This window comes from Manis javanica, chromosome 1 (genome assembly GCF_040802235.1).
Source record: "Manis javanica isolate MJ-LG chromosome 1, MJ_LKY, whole genome shotgun sequence".
NCBI lineage: Eukaryota > Metazoa > Chordata > Mammalia > Pholidota > Manidae > Manis > Manis javanica.
In genome coordinates this window covers 178375881-178401162 of record NC_133156.1, presented here as the reverse complement: position 1 = coordinate 178401162, position 25282 = coordinate 178375881, and the positions used below count along the sequence as shown (strand labels likewise).

Sequence of the window (25282 nt, the reverse complement as noted above, 5' to 3'; positions counted from 1 at the left end):
AAAATAGATCTTAATAGCTTCCGAATTCTAAGGATCCATGTGTCTTTTTCTGGCATCTCACTATCAGCAAGAATATTGTATTTGTCATGTTGTAAAACCGAGGTCTCTTGTCTTTGGAAAGTGACTGGCCCACAGTGTGAAATGTTCATTTGGCCATCTTTCTAAATTTAGCTTGAGAAATATACACTATTGAGCTGGATGGACAGTAATATTGCATATGTGTGTGTGTGTGTGTATATATATATATATACACATACATATCAACAGGGAGTAGGGGAAAAAGAACAGAGAAGGCAATGGGAAGTTAGGGGATGAAAGAGAGAGGCAGGAATTTTAAGGTTAACTTTTAAACTACAACCTTGTCATTTAATGCGGGCACTGGCTCTTAAACATCATAAGCCCCATTCACATATCTTCCCTCCACTTTGACTTTAGAACTTGAGAGGCTGAGCCTTGAGCAGGGCATATATAGAGGTAAATTTTCTAATTTGTGTAAATTGTAGTTACAGAAACATCACCTCCTAAGATGTTAGGGAGCCGCTGCCAGCTTGCTTGCTCCTTCAGGCTCCTTTCCCTAGATCTACCATACGGCATCCCGTCTATTCCATGAGGGCTAAAGGTCCTTGAGAGTGCCCGAGGACACACTGGTAAATCTCGGTCCCTCTCGGGTGTAGTCGTTGCACAGGCTGGCCCCGTGTTGGTCGTCTGCCCCCATGGTGCTAACTTGATGGGGCTCTGCTGTAGCGGTCTCGGGGCCTTGCTTATCATCCATTCTGGCCACCTCTGTGATAGGCCCCTCCACAGACACCAGCTCCCAGATGAAGAGGACAAGGATTTTCCACCGTAAGACAGTGGGTTAATTATAATAAAAGAATTAAGTGCAACGGGAATATAGAGGAGAGACTGAGGAAGGCCTCATGAGGAGACAGCATCTGGGCTAGGTGGTGAGAGGATTTCACTAAAATGAGGAAAAGACAGCCCAGGCATCAGAAAATCTACAAAAGGCACAGAGCTTGGAGATGTGCCATGGAGAGGCAGCCTCTGCTGGGTGAGGGGGTAGTGTGAAAGGGTGAGGAATTCGTATGTTCACTTCCAACAAATATTTATGTGATACCTGCTAAGTTGAAGGCACTGTTCTGGGAAGTAGGAGCAGAGGACAGTTCTTGCTCCTCCATCCTCTGCGTTCTAGCCGGGGAGAGAGAATGAAGAGAGTACATGGAATGTCATGATGATAAGTGCTTTGGAGAGCACCGAACAGGATGGAGAGGGGAGGGAGTGTGCTGGGTGGTCAGGGAAGGCGTATGAAGATGTTGTTTGAGCCCAGCCTAAAAGGAAATGAGGAACCCAGCCACTGGGTATTAGAGGGGTGGTGGAAAAGTGTCCTAAAGCAGAGGGAATAGTGGTACAAAGCCTTTGAGGCACGACTATGCTCAGCATGTTTGAGGACTAGTAAGGAAGTCAGTGTGGCTGGAGTAGGGAAGGAGCACTGAGTTTAGAGCAGTAGTAGAAATGGGATCAGAGAGGCTGGCAGGGGGCAGGAGGGAGGTGGGTCATGCGGGACCTTGTAAGTCATAGTTTAGATCATTGTGGAATTACAGGTCAGTTGGAGACACAGATTGATATCTGTTTATAAAGAGTTCTAAATGCTGTGCTCAGAGTGTGGGCATTACTGTATGGTAAATGAAGATTTTTAGGCAACGGAGTAACCCAACCAAGTTTACATTTAGGAAAGATAACATCTTCCATATGGAGGAAGAATTGAAATAGTAGCGATTAGAAGTAGGGAGGTAGTAATCCAGACAGGAAAAAACAAGTCCTTTCCTACAAGACACCAGGTAGTCACAGACCTATGCTTTGCAGGCGTAAATGAAAAACTATAGTTTTAAAATTTAATTTCTATATAATGTTTTTAAATGATGGACTAAGAAATACCATGGCATACTTGGGGAAATCTTAGACTTGATTCTAGACTTTGTTCTGTTTGCCTGCTGGGTAGCTTAGACTTACATATTTCCAAGTCTTGCTTTTTCATCATAAAATAGGGACAGAGCTTTTCATCTGGATACTTGACTGGGTGCAGGGGCCTGTGGCGTGTGGGGAGCCGACAGTGAGAGGAGGAGCAGAAGCACCTTGGGGCCTTGAAGGGAGTGCCACGAGCGCTGTTTTTTTAAATAACTCAGCATCAAAAGTGAACCTCCCATTTGTGTCACTCCAAACCAAATTTCATTCTTATTCTAGCCTGTTTTGATTTTGTTTCCACTCCCTTTTCCTGTACTTAAATCAATGACTGAGGGGGCACTCTCTAGGAAGACAGATGGGTTTATCTCAATATAGTTTAGCTGTTCAGACCTGACCAGGCCTTCTCCCGTCTATACCCTTGCGTCTAACTGGGGGCTCTTCACAGTTTCCCAGAGACAGTGAATTTTGACTTGGTATTAGATCATTCTTTATAGTATGTTCCTAAACACAAAACCACATTCCTCTTCAGAGTTACTCCTTCTCGGGGTAGTGGTAGTGTTGTGTGACTAAGAAATGTCACTCTCCAGAAAGGCGCATAACTTGTTGATAGTGTGTCAACATGACTTTAACTGTATTCCCTGTTTTACAGACAAACTTATTGGCATCCACTGTACCCATGGTGTAAACAGGCCTGGCTACCTCATCTGCAGGTGAGTTGCCAACCTCGAGAGGCAGACCCTGTTCCAGTTGTTTGGTTTACAATAGTAATGGAGGCTGGTTGCAGAAAATCAGCGTAGAAGCTTATGAAGGAGAAAGCAGTCCTACCCCCACCAAGAGATACCACCGGCCATCGTTTAACCTGTTTTTTCACACTTTAAAAATGCAGACATAAGCATATACATGTACTTTAATGGTATGATATTTATTTACTTATTTATTTTGAGAAGGGATTTTATTTTTTATTTTTATTAAAAAATTTTTAATCAAAGTATAGTTGACATACTAATTTCAGGTTAATGGTATAATATTTAGACATCCTGTTTTATAATTTAGTGTATGGCAGATGTCTTCGTGTAAAAGTCTTTGGAGACCTCATTCTTTTTTTAAGGTTGCATTGCTCCTTCGCTTACTGATGAACATAAGAAAGTCATAAGTTGTTGATATTATAAAATATTGAAGTAATGAATATTCCTGTATGAACATCTTTGAATACATTATACTATCTTCTCAGAGACAATTTCACTCAGAATGGAATTTCTGAATGAGAGCAACCCTTGTGTTTTTGTGGATGTTGCTGCACTGTGCCAATTTATGTTCATTCAGAAAATATGTATTAGGCATCTTCTTTGTGTAAGCACTGTGCTGGGTGCTGGCAAAAAGACTTGTGAGACTTTGTGGGCAGAGAGACTTGACCAGCCTTCTCTGAATCCTACCAGTCTAGAGAGGGAATAGATACTCGAGAATCACATAGTTGCCTGTAGAATTACAACCCAAAAAAGTGTGGACAGGTATATCTACATGTGAAAACTTTTATCTATGTGTGGAAACATATCTATCTATATGTATCTACATGTGGAAATATATATATCTATCTACGTGTGGAAACTTTTATCTGTCTATGTCTATCTACGTGTGGAAACATATCTATAACTATCTACATGTGGAAACATATCTACGTGTGGAAGCATATCTATCTATCTACATGTGGAAACTTATCTATGTATATCTATCTACGTATGGAAACATATCTATCTTTATCTATCTACATGTGGAAACATATCTATCTATCTACGTGTGGAAACTTTTATCTATCTATATCTATCTATCTACATGTGGAAACTTATATCTATCTGTCTGCATCTGGTAACCAAAGTGGCACCAACAATCCTATCAGCTCTTACATTATTATATAGCCATGTGAGTCAGCAATTTCCATTTCCTTTTCCCTTTCAATGAAAAACTGTATTTTCCCCAAGGAGGTGTATTGGGCAGCATTCTCACGCTCTTGTTGAGCCTGCCTCTTCATAGCCTCCCGCTCTGGCCTCTGCTGTTCTGTGATGGGCTCTGACACTTCTGGCCCAAGAATTTCAGATATCCTCCATGGACGTGGTATGAAGAAGTAGACCTCTCGGTTTACGTACGGGCTTTTAGGCTTGGGTGGAGGCTGGTTCTGGGGCACATCAGTGGGAATGGGCTCCTGCTGGAGAGAAGTGCAAGGTGATATTCTGTAGGGTACAGGTCTAGAAGCAGTGGACTGGGTGACACTAGGCTGGGTAGACTTGGTCAGGTCTGGTTGGGTTGAGTTGGTCGAGACTGGACCCAGAGATGAGCAGGCAAGATCTGTTAAAGATGCAGGAGCTTGCTGGGATGAATCGACTGCAGTAGACTGAGCTGCATTTGTAGAGCCAGGCTGGGTAGAGGAAGCCAAAGCTGGCTGGTCTGAGGCTGGAGACCATTGCCTACAAGGAACTTGGCAAACTAGTGACCTTTCCCCCATCAGAAAAGGCAAAGGCATGAATTTGAGCTTCCCAGGAGGTGGCAGTTCACTCTGAGATGGAGATGGATACTCTTTTTTGACACTGACGTCTGGTTTCTGGGCATTGACATGAGTTTTCTGAAGTCTTTTCCCCTCACATGGAGTATTCAGCCATGGTTTGGTGGCCAGGGGTGCCTGGGGGTCTTTGGGGTTCCTTGAATTTCCCAAGTCTGGGGAAGAGAGAGATTCAGGTTTCTTATCAATCTTCTTCCCCAGTGCATGAAAAACCTGCACAGACTCTGGCATATGCATGCCTAGCCTGCTTAGAGGTTTTTTAAGATTCTCTTCGCTGAGCTCGGGTTCATGTTTCTTCCGCTTCATCCTGCGAATGGTTGGCTTTTCTTCTGCTGTGACTTTGTTTCCAGACTGCTCTCCCTCTTCAGCTTTCTTGGAGTTCCTTTTTCTGGTTCTTGTGGTCTTCTGCTGTGTACAGCTCCTAGTTTTTCTGGTCCTCCTTGATGCAGTTATTGGAGATTTACATCTAGAACGCTTGGACTTGTTCACAGGAGCCTCATCAGCATCTGCAACATTGCAGATACTCAAGTCTCCCTCCGGTGCCTCTGGAGCACCACTGAGAGGCTCAGAGGCTTCACGACTGTTCTTCCTTGCTTGACCAAAGGATCTCTTTTTTGCACATGAGCTTTTCTGCACCTGATTTAATTCGGTGGCTCTGGTATCTTGGGTTTTGCTCACCTTGGGATCTTTGGAATGAATAACGTTTTTCAAGGAACTGAAGAGCTGATGAAGGTGACTGTCTCCCCCCGGGGCAGCAACGTTTGCAAAACTGCTGCTCGATTCATTCTCATTACCAAGTGTGGTTTGGTCCTCAAGGCTCAGGCTGTTCTTCCCCAGATCAGTGTTTTCAGAATGAGGCTGCTTCTCTCGGTTGAGGGGATCAGTGCAGGCCAGGAGATGGTGAGTATCAGGGATGTGTATAGGCAGTAGTACATCATCGTGGTTTTCTACTGGGATCTGGGAGGCATCCAGAGGCTTCAAAAGCTTGTTTTTACTATCCTCCAAATTGTTATTCTGTGTTTGTTCCTGATTTTTAGCTGGAGGAAGTGCCAAGAGATTACCAGAACTCTGCACTGAAGCGCTCACTGAAATGCCCCCAACCTCAGGTGGTGGGTTACTCTCAAATGTCTGGATGTGTGGATGTTGTGGCAGACAAAATGTCTGGTTTGGTGGCTGAAAACCCCAGGAAGTCTGCATCCCTACAAAGGAACAAGGAAGAAGTCAGTCTTTGGTAAGTGAGATGCTTCTAGATGCAACACAGACACCATGCACTGCTCAACATGGACAAGACTTTTCTACTAGTTCTTAAGAGTCATGGGCAGCACCCTGTGCTAGGAGATAGAGGAGGCAGCTGTTCTAGTTCTTAATGCTGATCATTTAATGCACTTTGCTTGGTTTCCTTTGTACTTCATAGGACTTTTAGAAGTCAAATAAAAGGTAAAAGTGATTTTTAAAATATGAAATGTTTTACAAGGTCTAACAGTCTTATATGTAGTCTTCAGTAATCCTCTCTGCTTTCCTGAGAAGTTAAGAACACCTCACCCCATAGACTAAGAGAGAGAATGGAGTTCTTCCTCATGAAATATATAAGCAAGGACAGATTTATAGCCTGCTTGTTTTGGACAAGATCCCAGAACAAAAGGTCTTAAATCTTGGTGTCAATTAAGAAAGTGAGGGAAAGTTAAACTGATACTAGCACAATAAGTGAAATGCCTTCCAAAAATCAGGACTAGATCAGGAAATGGGAGTTCCTTGCAGTGTGGGAGTGTGCAGGGGGACTGATGAGCTAGGGCCGTGAGAAGCATGGTCTCCCTTGGCGCGCTCTGTGTGCCTGTGGCACAGACGGCCGTCACAGTGTCCTGCCTTCCCACCTCCATTAGGTCTGGAAATGAAGAGCACTGAGAGAGAGTGGTGGTTATTAAAGTCTCAGGACTTGAACTCTACCTATCTGACCTTTCTTTTGAATGCTGACCTTATTCCTCTCCATACTTGCTGTTTGCACTCACCTTGAAAACGTGTTTCTGTGATGGTTTGAGCAGACACGTAGTAGTAAATTCCAGATGTGGAGACTGGTGGTTGGGTACCTGCGGGCTGAATCTCCTGCAGTACCGTCATTTCTGGTTGAGGGGCAGAGGCCCTACTTCCTGTATTTGTCACAGAGACATAGGATTGCCAGCAGGGGACAAGTTCTCCAGATTGCAGAGTCCCCATTGTGCCTTGATTGTAATAATATATCTGGCTCCCTTGCTGGTAAGGATGTGACAGACTATGTCCCTGATTTAGCATCTGGGATGTTGTTCCCTGAACAAGCCTGCCAGAAAGTGATGGATACACAGGGACCATGTAACTGGCATATGAAGTCTGAGCATACTGAGTTGCCATGCACATGGCTCTGTTCTGGTTAGTGACAGTCATAGTGAAGTCTCCAACTGAAGTGGAGATCTGGCGCTGGCTGGTAACTGCAGACCACATAGTTGTGCTGGAATGTTGGTAAAGGTAGGCAGTCCCCATGAGTGGCTGGAAAGAGGTGCCAGAGGCTGATGGCGGCAGCCATGTCGAACTGGCAGTGGGAGCAGAGACTCTGGAGAAATCGCAGACTCTTCCTGTTAAGGAAGAAGCTGCATGGCTCACCACAGGAACAGAGAACTGCAGAGAATGTGAAGTTCCAAGTAAAGATGGATTTTGGAAATTTTCTGTAGGGAAAAAAAATCAGTAAGGTTGAAAATTCTGTGTCAGAGTAGCAGCATTACCTTAAAGTTGCTGCTGTCAGGAAGACTGTAATACCAACTCACTGGCGATAGCAAGAGTCAGTCCCTTTCTGATGGTTCTCAGTGCTGGAGCAGTTTGGTATCCTTCAGTACTCACTGCCCATGCTCCCAGCTTGGGCAGATGTGCAGAAGAACCAGGAGAGGGGTTACTAATGGTTCTCTAAGCTAGAAGCAACCTTCTCCCTGCCCTTCTTCCCTATGAGCCTGCATTAGTATCTTCTCCTGTCTTATTTCCTAGAATTGAGCATTTTAGAACTGGTAGGTCCCTCAAGAACTTCTAATACTCTTGTTTTACAAGTGAGGAAACTGAGGCTTAGAGAGGTCAGATGGGCTTGTTCGTGTTCTTCCATTATGTTAGTGTCATTACCAGGTTACAGGACCCTAGGTATCCTGCCTTCCTTGCCAGGACTCTGCTCTGAGCAATACACTGCCCAGTACCAGGAGAAATAGAACTTTTCATATGGGCACTCCCCCCCCTTTTTCTTGGTCCATTGGAAAATAGCACAGCTGCTCCCATTGTAATCCTCAGTGTCTCATTTTGCTTGTGCAGTTCACATGCTCTTACCCAGAGTTCACGTATAGCTTAGTCCAGTTGGTAAATTTAAGGGGTCATTCTTACCCTCTTCAAGCCAGGTTTCTGATCCTCCCTCAAAATGACTACCTGAGAGTGAGTTTCTCAAAAAGTGCTTCTTGAGAGAAAAAACTTATTTAAACTCTGTGAGCTTTAGGTTATTCATCTATAAAGTGGTTATATAGTAACAATAATGACAGTAGTAATTCATACATGGATAAAAGTGATATTACATATGGTTTATATAGAGGAAAATATAAGTTCTGGAAAGATAATGAGAAAAATTATGAAAAACGTATCACAAAACTAAAAAAGAAATATGGAGATACTAATGGAAACTGGGGTATGTATGGACCAAGCATTAAGCATAAGTTCACTATTAGATGGAGTTCTGTATCATATGTGCAAAAGTATGAAAGTGAATATTGCCTACTGTTTGTTAGTGAGTACCTCTAACCAAAAAACAGCCCACAGTAGAAGGTGATTTTGAATGAATTCCTAGACAGTACATTCAGACAGAGAAGAAAATATCAGTAAAAAGTTGCATAAACAGCAGCAAAATGCAATAAATGTGCAAGTACAGGTAGCTACAATTTTTGTAGAAAAATATTTCAGTAAAAACTGAGGCAAAGCAGAGAGCAAGATCCTAAGTATAAAAGAATTCCATTATTGTGCTCTTTCATAGCTGTCTGACTATTAGCCAGTGAGTAACAGATCAAGCCTAGTAGAAATATATATATTTCAATTAATATAATCACATAAGAGAAAAGAACACTTAACAAGTATCATCAAGGTTTTAATATTTATCTTAAAACCTACATCATAATCTTCAACGTACAGGAAAATGTCCCCAAAGCCCAGAAAAACCATCATGGCTAGAATTAAATTTAATTTTTTTAATTTAGGAAAACCCAAAGATCTCCACAAAATTTTATTAGATAGATGTGGAATTAAAGTTGTGGGGCTTGATTTTTCCTTCTTAGAATAACTAATATCTAAAAGCAGATAATGGCTGTTTATTAGTGTGCTCTCTGTATTAGGAAGAAAATAACTAAAGATAAAAAGCAGTCTTGACTTGGAACTTACTTATCACAGAAGCAGTCCTGATTCAAGTGAGGAGATTACATTTTTTAAAAAGACTTAATTTTATTCTTAATAGGCAGAACATCTGCATAGTTTAAAAATCAGAATGACAAAGTAGTGAAAATTCTGTTTCCTTCACTCTCCTAGATAACCATTTTAGTTTCTTGTTTATAGGAAACATGATTTCTAAAACATACTTCTAAAATGTTTATATTCAAAACTGTAAGGTGTCATCTGTGGTTCACAGAGGCAATAGGGGAAAAACAAACAATTGGGTATGCCTGCTGACAAGCTCCTTGTTTCTGATGTGTGATACCCTATCTGGCCTGACTTCCCTTCTTAGTCCACTCATGGAAGCATTTGCTTAAATCAGCTGTGTTCTGCCCTGCTCTGAGCAGATTTCACTCTATGCTTCTGCTTTAATTTAAAATCTTTGATTCCTTCAACACTCCACTCAAACTACTCCTTTTTCTTTAGAGCCGCTCCATGCTTGCCTTCATTCTTATATTTTCTCTACCCTCTTGGTTCCTGTTGGCCTGTGCTGATGAAAACAATCTTCAGCTTCCTTCCTTTTGAATAGCCCAGTACTCTCTGTCCTCTCTCCTTACTTTCTCTTTTCACCTAGTTTAGATAGAACACTCCAAAATGTGTGGATAGTACTTTTTGAACATCATTAAATTAAAAATAGTTAATTTGAAACATTAGTGGAGGGAGGCCACTACAGATGATACATCTCAACATATACTGCCAGTTTTCTACATCACCTTGTTTTCTCTGTTTCTGTTGAAGCACTTTCAAGATACTTCTGATCTCATTTTCTACATGGGTGCCCTTTAAAACTCAATATTGGAAAAGAAAGGGACCAGAGAGAACTAATCTGCCATCCTAATGTGACAGATGAGCAAAAAAACAGATTTTTCTTGGAGAGTCAATGACTTGTCCAAAGTCACACAGCTAGTAAATGTCAAAGTCAAAACTGAAATTAGGTCTCCAGATTTCTAGTTTGACACTTTCCCCCATTATTTCATGCTATTTTAAATCTGTACTACATTTAGGGGCAAAAAAATCTAGTGAAAATCTTTAAAAAGTTTCTTTCCTTACCAGACATGGTCAGAGAAGAAGAGGAAACAACAACTGTAGATACAAGAGATGCGGATAATATAGTAGATGATATCTCAGTGGCTGAAGCCAAAGAGCAGATGTGTCCAGGATGAAGATCACTGGACACTGGTCGCTTGAGATGATCCAGGTTTATTTATAAGCAGCTCCATGGAAACCCAAGATTCCAGCAGGTGTGGTAGGTTGGTGGGAGAACGATGTCACAAGCAGGCAGTTTAACAGTATGAGGTAGCCAATATGGAGGTCAGATTCCCAACTAGAAGGCAGGATTTGATGGAGGGAGTAGTAGCAGAGCTAAAACAACATCTAAATGGCTGAGTGTGTGAAGGTGGAATCCTACAAGACAGGTGTGATAGCCTCACTTCCCTTCAGGATCTTATGTTAGAGAAAGCATCTCAACATTTCTTATACATGTTCATTACTATAAAAAAACTAATTATTTATAATATATTTTATAACATATATGACACATTTTAAATTATATGTACTGTTCATTAATATCCTTAGGAAGGAGCAACATTTAGGTTAAACAGTTACACTTGTTCTGAAATCATATCAGTTGATCTGTTTAATGAACTTGTCCTTTTTTAGGAGCACAGGAAGGGATTAAGGAGCTCTTTCTGTAACTTGGTTCAAGAATTGGATGAATGTGTTGAGTGCACCTTGTGAGGAAAGATGTGGTCCAAGGATCTTTCCTTTTAGTTTCTTCTCCTTGAATCTGATCTTCCTTGGGCTGTGCTGGGGTAAGCCAGGTTGCACTTGCACCTCTATTCCGCTTTCCTTTTTTTCTTCCTTATAGGCATTGTTTCTGGCACAAGCCTTGATTCAGCAGTCTCATGCTCATGGATGTTACTGTCAGCTTCCAGCAGCAGGGGTGCTGTTTTTAAGTGCCTGATCCTTCCCAATTTGAGCTCTGCCCGTTAGATGCAAACACCAGAGAGCTAGAAGACATCACTGATTGCAGACCTTTCCTCTTCCAGCCTTTGGTTGCAGTTCTTTTGACCATAATTTGTTATCTCTTGCTTCTTAGGCTGCACAGGTATCCTGCCAACCCACTCTTCTATACACGAGAGACATTGCTGATATTTTCCCTTTTCCTTCTCACATAGTGTACCCAGTATTGAATTTAGAGTAGCCTCCTCCCCCCTTACAAACAGGTAGAGTCTTGGAACCCTAGGATTCTCTGCCTGCCATGCTTGGGCGCAATGCAGACAAGCTGAGGAGGAGAATAGTTAGAGAAAGAGACCATTCCTGGAGAACAGGGAACAGGCAAGGTGAACAGACCCAGAAAGAGAGACTCGTGTGAATTTTTCAGTTTCTGTGAGAATCAAGTTGACACATTTTTAGCCTCATATTAACAGAACAGACAGTTCAAAATATATGTAATATATTTTAGGTAGCTAGATAGTGCAGCAATTGCTATGAATTCTGTACCCTGAAGAGAATAATCGTAAATATATTTTTCCACCTTGTTTGATGTCAGAGTACCTCATTTCCTCACTCACTGGTATGTTTGTACACTATAGATGGTTTCTAAAGAGCTCTGGTTTTGTCTACATGGTTTCTCCTTCTCCCATTTTCAAGGAATCCAACATTGCATGATGTTTTCCTGTTGATGATTGTTTATTTTGAAGCATCATGAGCTATCCTGACTTGATAGATTTAGTGGAGAGATTTTAAAAGGAGTCTGTGAAAAGGTCATTTTGGTGAGTCACACTGTGCATGCAAACATAAGGACAGATGCCTGCCCTCAGTGGCTGGATTGCTTCTGTTTTTGCTCCCTGTTTAGTGGAACTCACTAAGGGCTCTGTAACTGTGATAAAGTGAGTTAGGGCTGAGTACGTAGTGATCTATGTGGTGGAAGCTGGTTTGGTGGAGGAAATCTATGCATCTGTTCCTTGGTGGTACGCCTTTAGAGGTGCCTAGGCTGATCTATCTAGGGACTTTCCCAGTGTGATGAGCAGGAGGTATGTGATATGAGATGCCAAAAACCCACATGAAGATATAGCATAGATGGTTCTTCTTTTTCATTTTTAGGTCACGTATTCATTTGTAGACACATATTTCACTTATTGGCTTACTTTTCCTATTAGGAGATACGAGTCTTTTCAGTGATGGGGGGTGATGCTTATCTGAGAAGAGATTATGAAGGGTATTGAAGTATAGAGAGAGAACTTAAGCTTAGAAATTTTTCCCAAGATTTTCTCCCTAAGCTGCATATCTCTGATAGCCTCCTTCCATGCTATTAGTATGTAATGTGAGGCTAATGACATACGGTGAATACCTGCAAGCCACACCAGTCTCCATTTTCTCCACTTCCATGGGAATCAAGGGCATTGAAAGGTAAGGCAGTTTAGTTTGGTGGTGTAAGATTGGGGTAAGTGTGGTAAGACAATTCTGGTAATAGTACAATGTTTACATATTGAAATATTCAGTTCCAATATTCAATTCTATTTAGGCAAATCCTTAATTAGGCCTTTCCTGGTTCCCAGCCTTTGTAACTATTTTCTTTCTATAGATCCAGCCTTTTGTTGTTAGCTGCAGGCTCAATATGTCTTAAGCTCTATAAGAATCTTAAATGTAGGAGGAAGAACCTATAGAGCTTTGGTCTAACACTCTGGAACTTAGCATTAAGCCCTACCCTGACCTAAAGACTTATTTTTATATTTAGATATTGTCTTGTCCCCAGACCCACCTCCTGTATTTTATACTCTTCAGGATAACTGGGACTGTCTTGGTTTAACATAACAAGTCCATCCACCTCTGAGCAATTCCTTACTCTCTCCATTGTCACTTTTTGATTTGATTAAAGACTGAAATCCCTTAAACCCCCGGGGTTTGGTACCTGAGGGCCCTACCAGATAGCAGTAGATTTTGTTAGTGTCAATTATTTGGTGGTTCAGTGCTCCAAATATCCCTCATTGCTATATTTTCCATTCCACTACATACCTATCAAGGCATTGTTTTACCTCATGTTGAATGCAGTCCCATCCAAAGACCCAATCTTTCTTAGTTCTCATGCTTTCTGAAAGCCCCGTTATGCCTCAGTCTGGATTTCCTTGTGTCAGCTATAACTGAGTTTGTTTCCACTTCAAGCTTTATCTTTTAGCAAACTGGAAGTGCAGGGTCAATACAGGTTTTCTAGTTTCTGATAGATTTATGTTACAGTTTGTATATTGTCATGTCTGTAGATATTTGTACCATTTGTACTTTTTGGTCTCTACATGCCTATTGGTGATTTTTTTTCATGAATTCTAATATCTTATGATTTATTTCTAAAAAGGTATTTTTTCATGAATTCTAAAAGAATATTTAGCACCAAATTTGAATTGCCTAATTGTAACTTTGCAAACTATGCTGTGCTAATTATTTATGTCTTTTCTTTTTCCAAATAGCAATTTACTAATATTGACCCACTTTTGATTATTATAATTAAAATTATAAATGCTTGTGTATTTCAACTTGGTCAGAATATGACTGCTCCACCAATGTTAAAGCTAGTGATCTTTTTACCCATTCATTCATTCAGTAACCCTGGCTTTTCTGACTCTGTTTTCTGAGCTCTAAAAGTTGCGAAGAACACTAACAGTGTATGAAAGGTACTTTCAGAAATTAGTAAAAAAATTCACTATTATAATTTTCTACAGTTTATCTGAGATTTAGTACTCTACTGTGCCTTCAGACGTACTGTAGGACATGCTGCCCTTGCTGTTCCACTGTGGCAAAATTCAGAATTTTTCTAACAAGTACAAATCCCTATGCCTGATACTGTGTGCAAATTTCAGACTCAAGCTTCATTCTTACCTCTCTGTTATTTCTTGGTGTTTTCTAACATGTAAATACATACTTATTCATGTCTGGCATGATACCTGGCACCTGACAGGAACCCAAAAGAAGGTTCACTAAGAGTGGGAATGTAGGTTGATACAATATTTTTAGAGAGTAGTTAGGCGGTATCTTGCAAAATTTTAAGTTTACATATCCTTCATTCCAGCAATTCTACTAGGAATTTAGATACAGTTGTATACATGTGTTAGGCAACAGCAAGCAACTAAAACCCCTAACTAGGCACTCCTCTCTCTGATGTCGCCTGCACTTTTTCTCTAAGTAACTTTAAATAAAACTTTTACTCTGATTCACTGCTGTGTCTCTGCCCTTCAATTCTTTGTCATGGTGGGACAAGAACCGAGGAAAGCACACAAGGCTCCCTGAACACATGCATGTATAAGGATGCTCACATTGCAGCCTGTCTTTAAGGGGGACAAAAAATTGAAAACTGAAAGTTATGGTATTGGACAGGTTATGTAAATTGTGGTACTTATAATCAGAGGAGTACTTTGCAGCCTTTAGAAAGATTAGAAAGGATGTTTGCATAAACTGACCAGGAAAATCAGCATCTAAGGTAAATAGAAGAAACTACATATAGTGAAGGCAAATTCTGGCGTGCTAAGACCCCCACCCCTTAAGATCCAATCACCACTGACCAGATGGTCGCCCACCCCTTAAGATCCAATCACCAATGCAGAACACACCCTACCCCTACTCCTTAAAAATGCGCTTCCTCACCCATGAGTTGCTGCTCCCTCTCTCTGGGGGCAGCCATTTTCTCTTTCAGATAATAAAATCTCTTGTGTGGGCCTGTGTCTTCTGAGTTGTTCTGGGGTAAGGAGGGTCGCGGTGAGATACCCTTTCACTAACCTAGATGGCTTTCTTATTGAATTGTTCAAATATTTAAGGAAGAAATGATATCAATTAAAACATACTTTTCCATGGAGTAGAAAAAGCAAAAGGACTCCTCAGTTTATTCTATAAAGCTAAACTTACTATGATACTAAAATCAGACAGACATAATAAGAAACTCAGCCTACAGAGTGAGAAATCTTAAATGCAAAAGTCCTTAACTAACATATGAGTGAGTACAATCGCACAATAAAAAAAGAAAATGTAATATATCCCTACAAAGTGAGGCTAGGCCCAGGAACGTAAAGCTGATATAACATTCAAAAATCAATCTAATTCACCACATCAACAGACCAAAAAAAAAAGGGAAAACTACACAATTGTCTGAATAGATGCAGAAAAAAAATTTCAACAAAATTCAACATCTTGTCTTGACAAAAATTCCCAGTAAACTAGGAATAGAAGGATACTTCTTCAGCCTGCTAAAGAAGATATATAAAAAGCTTACAGCTGCAAACATACTAAATGCTAAAAGACCAAAAGATTTTATCAGAAGAATGGAAAGGGAAATGATTTCTTGTCTTATCCTCCTACTCACTCAAAACCTTAATGGAGCTCTTAGCCAGTGTAAGAAGGCAAAAAAAAGAAAGAAATGGGTAATGATTGTGAGAGAATGAATAAAAGTCCCTCTAGTCATAGAAAAAATGATTGTCTACATAGAAAATCTAAAAGAATCTGCAAAAAAGCTCCTATCAAAATGTGAGCTTAGCTATGTCATGATATGTAAGGTCAACAACCAAAGCTCAAGTGTATTTCTCTGTACAAGAAATGATTAATTGGAAATTGAAATAGAAAAACAGATTTAATAGAATAACATCAATAATGTAAAGTCTATCAAAATATTGACCATGTCTGGATGCTGAAAATTACAAAACACTAATGGAAAATTGAAATAAGAATTTTAAAAATGGAGAAATTATACTGTGTTCATTAATGGAAGGCAATGCTATTAATATGTTAATTCTCCCCATATTAATCTATAAGTTCAAAAAAGTTCTATCAAATTATCAGCAAGATATTTTGTAGGTAACAACAAGCTGATTATATGAGAAGACCAAAGAACTATAATAGCCAAAATAATTTTGGGCAAAAAGAATAAGAGTTATCTGCAGATCGCCCTTATACCTTATCTGCAGAGTGCCCTCAGCTGGATGCCTCCTGCAGAAAGATTACTTAGAGTAAATAAGTTGAGAATTCATGAAGCATGACTCTCTTAAGAATGTCACATTGGCTATATAATTTATGGGATATAAAATAGAAATATTTAATAACTTAAATGCTCCCTGAAGGTAAGGACCCTTGTGAAACCTCATGCACTCTTCTCCGCTGGAGAGTATTGTATGTTACGGGGAAGAAGAATTGGAGAGCCCTCCTATTGTCTCATCTGTGCTTAATTATCTATATCCTAAACTATTAGTAAAGACTGATACTGGGTTCAGTTCTACCATTCCTGTGAATCTGATGTGATAATATGGTCCTTTGTGTGAGTTCACCCTGTGATTCTATTAAAATAATACAAAGGAATAAAATGCAGATAAAAAATAATAACAGTGAAGAAAGATAAGATGTCTTCAAATGAAAAACATTTCTGAAAGACAGTAAACTTGCGGTAGAGTGGAGAGACAGCCAGGGATTCTATTACTCTGTTCTGGTACTTGTAGAATAGCTTGTAATGAAGAAAGAAGGTAACTTCACTTGCTAAATATCAGGGAAACTGGTATTATGGAGGAAACTTAATCAAGAATTCTTATATGGCCAGTTGATCCCTTCACTTTACTGTCCCTCAAACCATCCATAGGATTCTGAGAAGCCAGTGTCAATGACGGTGAGCACCACGCCCTCTTCTAGTGCTCACCATGTCGCAGGCAATATTCTGATGCTTTACGTGTGTTAATCTTAACCTTCCCACCTTCCAGGTAGGTATTATCAGTCTCACTCTACGGTGGAAAATTCAAGCACAGGAAAGTTACATAAAGCAGACAATAAGTAGGTGAATCAGAATTCAACCCCAGGTAGGTTCTCCTCCAGAATCAAGCGCATGTGCTTCACCATTGTACTGTTTGTGTCTATCCTCTGTCCTCTTGCAGCAAAAGAGGCAGGTATCCTGTCTGACTACCAGTGACGGTGAATAGTTTCTTATGTCAGCTTGACTAGGCTATAGTGGGTGTTGCTGGGCAGGTATTTTGTGGATATGATTAATATCTGCAATCAATTGGTTGGAGACAAGATCATCCTTGATTACCTGGGTGGGCCTGTTTAAATCAATTGTAGGTTTTAAGAGCAGAACTCAGATTTCCCTGAGGAAGAAGAAATTCTACCGAAGGACTGTAGCTTCAGCTCCTGCTTGACAGTTTCTGTTCTGCCCTTCTTGATGTCCTGATGGCCTCCCCTACATATTTTGGACTTGCCTAGCCAGCCCCAACAATTGTGTATGTCAATTCCATACAATAAATCAGTCTCTCTCAATCTCTCTTTCTCTTTATCTATCTATTCTGTTATGTGTGTGTATATATATATATTTCATATAGCTCTAGATATATATAAAAGTTTTCAAGTATTTTTTAAAAGGTGCTAATGCTAAATTTTAAATATTAATGGATATTCTAGAATCACAAGACATTTAAAGAAAACTCACAAACTAAAAATATAATTAAATAGGGCAAAAACATAAATATCACAGAATGCAGAAACAAAATTCAGAAATTGAGAAGTAATTTTAACATAAAAGTTCCCTTTATGTTAAAAGGGTGCTCAGAGTCAAAAGCATTAGTAACAATGTGATATTATGATTTATAATAAGAAATATATAATTGGTCTTCCTCTGTCTGGCATAGAGCTCCTAAAAACCTTGTAATTTCCTGTGATAAGAAAATAAAGGTGCCTTCTGTTCTTTGTTGTGTTGATGAGGTATCTTATTATGGAAAGCACCTAAGGATGGGGTTGATACTGGAGCCAGCCTTGTGATCAGAGAGTAGGAAGTTTCAGTCACAGCCTCTGACCTCTGGGGAGGGAAGAGCAGCTGGAGATTGAGTGCAATCACTATTGGCCAGTGATTTAATCAATCATGCCTACATAATAAGCCTCCATAAAAATCCAAAAGGTGGTGTTGAAGAGCCCCTAGTTTGGTGAGCATGTGGAGGTACAGGGAGAGTGATGTGCCTAGAGAGGGCATGGGAACTCTGCGACCCTAACCACATACTTTGCCCTATGGATCTCTTTCATATGGCCCTTCTTGAGTTATATTCTTTTATAATAAACCAATAATCTAGCAAGTAAAATGATTCTGAGCTACTCTAGCAAATCACTCAAAACCAAGCAGGAGATCTTTGGAACCTCTGATCTATAGCTCGTAGATCAGAAGCCTGATAACAACTTGAACTTGTGATTGGCATGTGAAGTTAGGGGTTGGGGGCAGTCTTGTTGGACTGAGCCCTAAATCTGTTGGATTGAATGCTATCTCCAGATTGATAGTGTCAGGATTGAGTTAAATGGTAGGTCACCAAGTAGTGTCTTGAGAATTCCTTGAATGTGTGGAGAAATCACCCTCTACCCCACCACACACACACACACACACACACACACACACACACCCCGGAATTGATGACAGAATCATTGAATAATAAAAGAACAAAGAAGAACTCTTAGAAATCGAAGAACAGTTATAGAATAAATATTCAGTAGAATGCTTGGAAGATAAAGTTGAAAAAAAATTATATAGCAAAAGGAAAGGGCAGAAAAAATTAGAAAAAAAGTGATAAACTTGAAATCAATCCATGAGGTCCAACTTTATACTGATGAGTTGCCAGAAAGAATTACACTGAACAATGAGGAGGGAAATTATAAAAGCTAAAGTACAAGAAATTTCTTAGAACTTAGTCTTAGAACATAGTCTTTCTTAAGAATCGAAAGAGGTCACTGACTGTTTAGCCTCATGATTGAAAAAGACAGTGGTACACATCTAGTAGAGATAAAGAAAACAAGTATAAAAGAGAGGAAATAATCTTGAAAGAAGTGAGGGGGAAATAAAGCAGTTGCCACAAGATACTATAGTCACAAAGGGATTTTATTTTCTTCCCAGCAGCACAGTGTACATGCAAAGAATTGGAATCAAGCCTTCAAGACTTAAGAGACAGTTATTTCTCAATACAATTCCATATTTGGTCAACAAATTGTAAAGATATTCAGGCAAGCAAGAATTGAAAAAATAAGTAAATCTATAAAACCTCTTAAGTACTTTGTAGGAAGTTTCTTAAGTGTGTGTCTAGTGAAATGAAGGAGAGAAGGGAGAAAGAAGATATTCAAGAAGGATGTCACCTAGCCTGACAGCAAAGAAGGATGATAGTGACACAGTCTACCCAGAGATTACTCAGTCCAGCTTGAGGAAACTCTTGGTGCTTAGGCGCTGCCAGGTATAATCCACACGGGGGGAGATGGGCCTGGTACTGCTAAACCACAGTCCATCCCATGAACATGCGGGAAGGACACGGGTACTTCTCTTTGTTTGCTTTTATTGATCCAAGTTCTGTATACGATTGGGATCCTTGTCTTTCTCTCACCCAAATGTCTCACTGCCTCATATCCTGTTCTTTCCCTCAAGTCTGAGTAGAGTCTTGCTGGGGATTGCCTACTTATCTTCCAGAAAAATCTTTTTCTCTCTTTACTTTTATAGTCTTCATGTCCCCCAATCTGGTCTCATAGTTTCTTACAGACAATCCTCACGTTGGTGATGCAGGCCTTTCCTGGTTTCTCATGTTGTTACAGACATTCCTTTCCCCCATTTCCTTAGTAAATTGAATGAAAAATTTAGAAGTGTATTTAAACAAATGAAGTCAATCATCAATGTAAGTGAGATTATTGGTGAGACATTCAAAGATAATTTATGAATGTGTGCTTTGATTGTTAGTTTTCTTGAGTTCTTTTACTCTTGGGTTAGTTGTTTTCTCATAAAAATGTATGGATTACATTTAAAAAAGTGTTCTTCTGCTTTAATGGTGATCTCTGCACTTAGGACAGAATATGTAAACTGATAGCTTTGCACAGTGGTGCTGAAAAATGCTTTCAGCCCAATCTCATTCAGTGAAGCCATTGGCGAATTGTGTATGTTATTTTTGTTTTAAAATTTGTTCTCTTTATGGGTGCAAAGTTCTACATTCCCTGATTTCTATTGGTTCTTCTTTTTATTTTGCTATAGTCACATATGTAAAATACAGGTTTTTTTTAAAAGGGAAAACATATAAACCAGATGACAAGAACCAAAATCGAAGGAAAGAACTAGTTTTGAAATCAAGCACACATTCCAGTATAATGGACCATATAATTAATCTAAGAACAAAATGGCAAAGTCCCTAATCGTACATATATTCAACTGGTTCTTTGTCGATTTGGTTACTAACTCAACTGTTTCATTTAATACTCTGAGTTAATGAGGGATCTCATATTCTAACAAGATGAACATTACAGGATTTTTGCCTTAAGCCCAAGGTTCTCATAAGCCTGGATAGCAAGTACAAGTTGTGATTAGAGAAGTGTGTGTGTGTGTGTGTGTGTGTGTGTGTGTGTGTGTGTGTGTGTGTGTGAGATGTGTGTGCATTACATGTATGCACATACATATGATGACCGTTTGTATATTTATATGAAAGTGCTATATACTGGTTATAAAAATACTATGTAAAGGCAAAACCTGACACATTAGTTCTATGGTCAGAGTGACAATTTAGGGAATTGGATAGAATACAAAATGGCTAAGATAAGTGCTGGAGGGCAATAAAACTCTTAGAGAAGTATTGAAAGATTGCTTAAGGAAGAGAAGAGGAAGTGTGTTTAGACAAATGAACTCAAACCTTCAGCTTAAATAAGGGGATTTGTGTTAGGGAGACATTCAAAGTGACAAGGTTAATTTACAAATATGTGTTTTGGTTGTTAATTGATTTTTCTTGAGTTCTTTTACTGGTGGTTTAGTTATTTTCTCTAAACAATATATAGATTACAGGAAAAAAATGTTCATCTGTCTTAATGAGGACCTTACTGGTGATAAGTAGGATTTTCATAAGTAGAAGCTATGGTTAGGATATTCTTTATAGAAGATATGGGTATAATGATATGTCCATAGGAGTACTGAGTAAAAAAGTTTGCCTAGGTGTATGGCATAGTGAGATGTAAAGCTAGAAACTCAAACCTAAACCAGGGTCATAATTGTACTCATCTTAAATGTGAAATGATCAGGCAGTCATCTGAGGGTCACTGAAAGATTTTTTTGCAGAGGAAGGTCACAAAGCAGTGCTAAAGGTCCCACAGTGCCAGATAGAGTGGGCGAGAGACTAGTGATAGGGAGGTCATTGGCAATGTTACAGTAGTCTAGAGATCCACAAATGAGAGCTTGGATTGAAATAGGTTGGCAGCTAGGAACAGGGAGAAAGGAAGTTTGTGAGAGACTGAGAAAGAAAAACTGACAAAAATTGATTCGATGTTCGTCATGGGCCTGAAGAGAAAAGAGGATTCCTGATATCACTAGGCTTCAAAACTTGAAGGGGAGAGTGGCAGATTATTAAGAAAATATAGAAACCAGAAATAAAAGCTAGATTTGTTAAGCATGAAAAGAGAAAATGTAGGGAGGCAAGATGAATTGGAGAAGTTAATTATATATCATAGTTTTAGAGATAATTTACTTAAAATTATCATTCAGTTTTCTCCACTTATTTCTTGAATCCAGCAGTTGTGCAAAATTACTCTGTCATTGTTTCCAACACCTAAATATCAATGAGAATGCTTGTAGTTAAGAAATGAATCAGGGTGGAATGATACTGACAGCTGTCACTGTAGCATGTTATTATTTGACTATGTTCTACAACTTCATTAGTTGAATTGAATAGATATTTTGAAATGAAGTGATTTAATGGCACAGCTGAATATATAGCAATTTGCATAAATTATACAAAATCCATTTATGAACAGTGTACTGGAAACAGTAGAATAGTGTCTATGTTAATTTATCTGTATTAGTGCCAACAAAATGTATTCCTGTGTCATGAGTTATGAAGGAATCTGTTTGGCTTGAAATAGTATAGTTTATTCTTATTTTCTCTTTGGAATGCTCAAAGGGAGAACCTTGTCTCCCTTTGAAACCAATTCACATCACATAAGTTGACTGGTTTTCCACTTTGCATAAGGAACAGTCACAGTACATAGATAAGTGTATTACCACTGTCCATCTCTGTCACCTCAAATACATTCATGGGAGGTAACAGGAAATCAGTAAACACAAAAGAAAACAATGGGAAATGCTTTTCCTCTCAGAAATATTATTGGATGATTTCCTACAATTTGTGCTAATATATTTATATAAAATTATGTATATAGTATATAAATAGAATTTGTATGATAGATATTACTGATTTTGCCTATTATATTTTTCCTAGGACTTCATTGTTTTTTATTATTTATTAATCTCATACAATTACATTCTAAAATATCAACCTGAATCAGTAAGTTTGACATACTGTTTAACTATTCCCCATTTATGAAATAATAGAGTTTCAGATCACTTGGAATTTCAGTATGTTTAAATTCATATTATGGGAAGATCACCAGGCTTATTATGTCCATGTAAGTATCATTGTAAGTTAATATTTTATTATAGAAGAAAAAAGAAAAAGAAATTATTAACATTCCTAATTAATTTTCCTAAAACAAAATTATATATAGATACACAAAACTATAATTACTAAACTATTCAGGAAAAATAATAGTTAAAGCAGAAATTCTTTTCCATAGAGTCACTTTTATATTACCACCCTGGTGGGAAATGTCCCTTTTGTTTCCTTTAAACTATTCTTAGTATGTATATTCATATAGCTCTGAGGATATGTTCAATTCCTGCAACTGAATTATATTTAGTGCACTGTTTCAGAAATTCCCAACAAAGCACAGAGGAAAAAGGGAATTAAACTTTCCTGAACATATGCAATGAAATGTACTAAATATTTAACATGTGGAAGTTCACCCAATCCTCTCAAAATCTGGGAGGTAACTCTTTTCATTACCATTTAATAGATGAGAAAAATGTAAATAACTCTCTGTACCAGAGCTGAGATTCAACTGCAGGTAATATCCATTCTAATCAAAGGATCATTAGTTTAACATACTTCACCCCTGTATTTTAGCCTATCTTCTACTCTTTTTATGATCATGATTTGTTGAACAATGGTTACCCTCCAGTCCCTGTATGTAATGACACCAGAATTCCCCCACTTTGTGTTCACTTGAAAGTCCATCTCTTAACCACATCGTTCCCTTTGAAATACTACAAAGAATATTTTTTAGGACATTGATTCATTGATCTTCATCTATCTCTTCACTTTGTTTTCACATTGTAGTAACTAGGCCCTGTGTCCACAAAACTGACCAAACGAATGGTACATGGGACTCTCACTCAGTTAGCAAATTCCAATGGATCTTGGAGATGAAGGGCATGCATACATCTTTTCTGTTTCTTGGTTTTTGCAATGACAAGTTCTCATTGCACTCCGAAATTAAATAAAACAATGTCAGTGAAGAAAAAAATTCTGTTTTTACTACACAAAATGTAACATGCATGATATTTAAAAGGCATCTCTTTCTAACAGAGTTTCTTTTCAGAAAGATACATATGAACAGGGGACCAACCCCATATTTCTAGGCAGGTTAAGGAGAACACTTAAGAGGAATTTGGTCTCTTTTATTGCATTCCAAATGTCTTCTGACTGGATGGAGAGGGACAGATGAATCCAGTGGCTTTCCAGTGCCTACTGTCATCATGACATGTATTGGGAGTAGCTTCTAAGAAGAAAGCTGGGAAGATAAAACTAATACACACAGTATTATTGATATTTAATCTGTGCTTTAGTCAGTGCGTCACCATGGATGTGCCCAACAATCATGGAATCCAGAAGAGAGGCCCTAACTAGATGTCAACATTTGTAGGCATCCTCATATAGTTGATCATGAACGAATCAGAGAATACAAGGTGAAAAGTGATAATGTGAAGTGAAGTTTCTAATCTGATCATTTGAACACCCAATTGCATATAAAATGAAGGCCAATGTTGAAAACCTTTTGCACGATGCATAGGATCTCTCTTTTCTCCTTGTCTTCATGCTGATCTCTTGTTGCTCTTCCCCTCCTCATAATTTGCATTCTAGATAGAGAATTACTGCTTGGTTCTCTAAAGAAGCATATCCTTGCATATGATAGTCCCTTTATCTTTAGTAGTTATTCACTTATTTACACTTGGAATCACTTTACATCATTTTCAAAATGCAAGTCAAGCACCATCTTTCCAGAAAATTCTTCCTTGACCCATCAGTTAGAAGTCATCTTTTCAATCATTTGTCTTATTTCTTACACTTTTATAGAAACACATGCTATATTGTAAATACTTAATATACACAATATCTCTCATAACTAAGATGTGGACCTCTTTAGGGTAAATACTGTTCAAGGAATTTATACGTAACTAAAATGAGAGATGGCAATCTATGGAGCATGAATCAATCTAAAAAGAACAGTTTCCTTAGTTTGTGTCATCTTTGAACTGTGATCTAGCTTCCCAGATTTGAGCAAGTCACTTTCCTCTTTGAATTGCAATTAATCTGATTTTGAAATCGAGGTGTGGTATAAAGTTTCTTAATTCTTTAACATTTTTAGTTCTTTAATATTAAAGGTTCTATAATTCCCCTGATAGTTTTCTTCTTAGATAATGAATCCACAAACAGGCAGCAGTCATTTCATGTCCAGAAGCAATTAGTAATAGAAAAGGCCAGCAATGATTAGAATCTTCCTTTGTGAGACAAAATCTTGAAAACTTTGACCCATGTTGTTGAAAGTATAGTTTTCTAATAAAAGCAGCGGAGTGAGATGAACATGTCTAGAACATTTATAAAGTCCAGGTAGGCAGAAATTATCATCATGTCAAATAACATAGAATTAGCATTTGTAAAAGAGAAACCAGGTAAAACAGTAGTTTCATAATTTTGCTCTAAACAAAAGAAATATTTGCTAAAAATGTTTTGAATCTTATGAGTCTAAAGAAAAGTCATAAAAATAACTTTATCTCTTCTCTCTCCTTGACTGAAGGCTAATAGTAATGTTTACTATTCTGGGTCTAAAGACAGGTTTTAGAAAAGGCAAGGAAAGAATCAGAATAGAGGGGAACGTTCTGACTCGACTAGGATAGGAAATAATCTATGAGGAATAGTGAAAAGGTAAAGTTTTCAGTCTGATTCTCTCAATAAAGAAGCTTATATGTAAGAAAAGAAAAAATATATTGAAAGCTTAATACAAATAGGAAGTAAGCCAAGTATGTTCTCATTAATTAGGTATTAGAGGGGATCAAAATACTCTGAACATGTTTTAAAGTACTGTGTTGAAGGAAAACTTGTTTACCTTCACCTTAAAAAAAAAAATTGTGTTATCCTGGTGTGGGAACAGTTATCTGGAAGACCATAATATTGTTTT

General features: G+C 38.6%; 1 protein-coding gene across 1 annotated transcript in view; it reads right to left on the bottom strand.

Moving 5' to 3' along the window:
• Positions 1-2961: 2961 nt before the first annotated feature.
• LOC108399196 (uncharacterized protein C2orf78-like) overlaps positions 2962-25282 on the bottom strand; it is a 39468-nt gene continuing 17147 nt past the window's right edge. The window contains exons 2-3 of the mRNA XM_073216173.1: positions 6517-7203; positions 2962-5709 (exon numbers count right to left, since the gene is read on the bottom strand). Coding sequence (XP_073072274.1) covers positions 3857-5709; positions 6517-7203 — 2540 coding nt within the window. The 3' untranslated portion in view covers positions 2962-3856. The remainder of the gene's footprint in view (positions 5710-6516; positions 7204-25282) is intronic.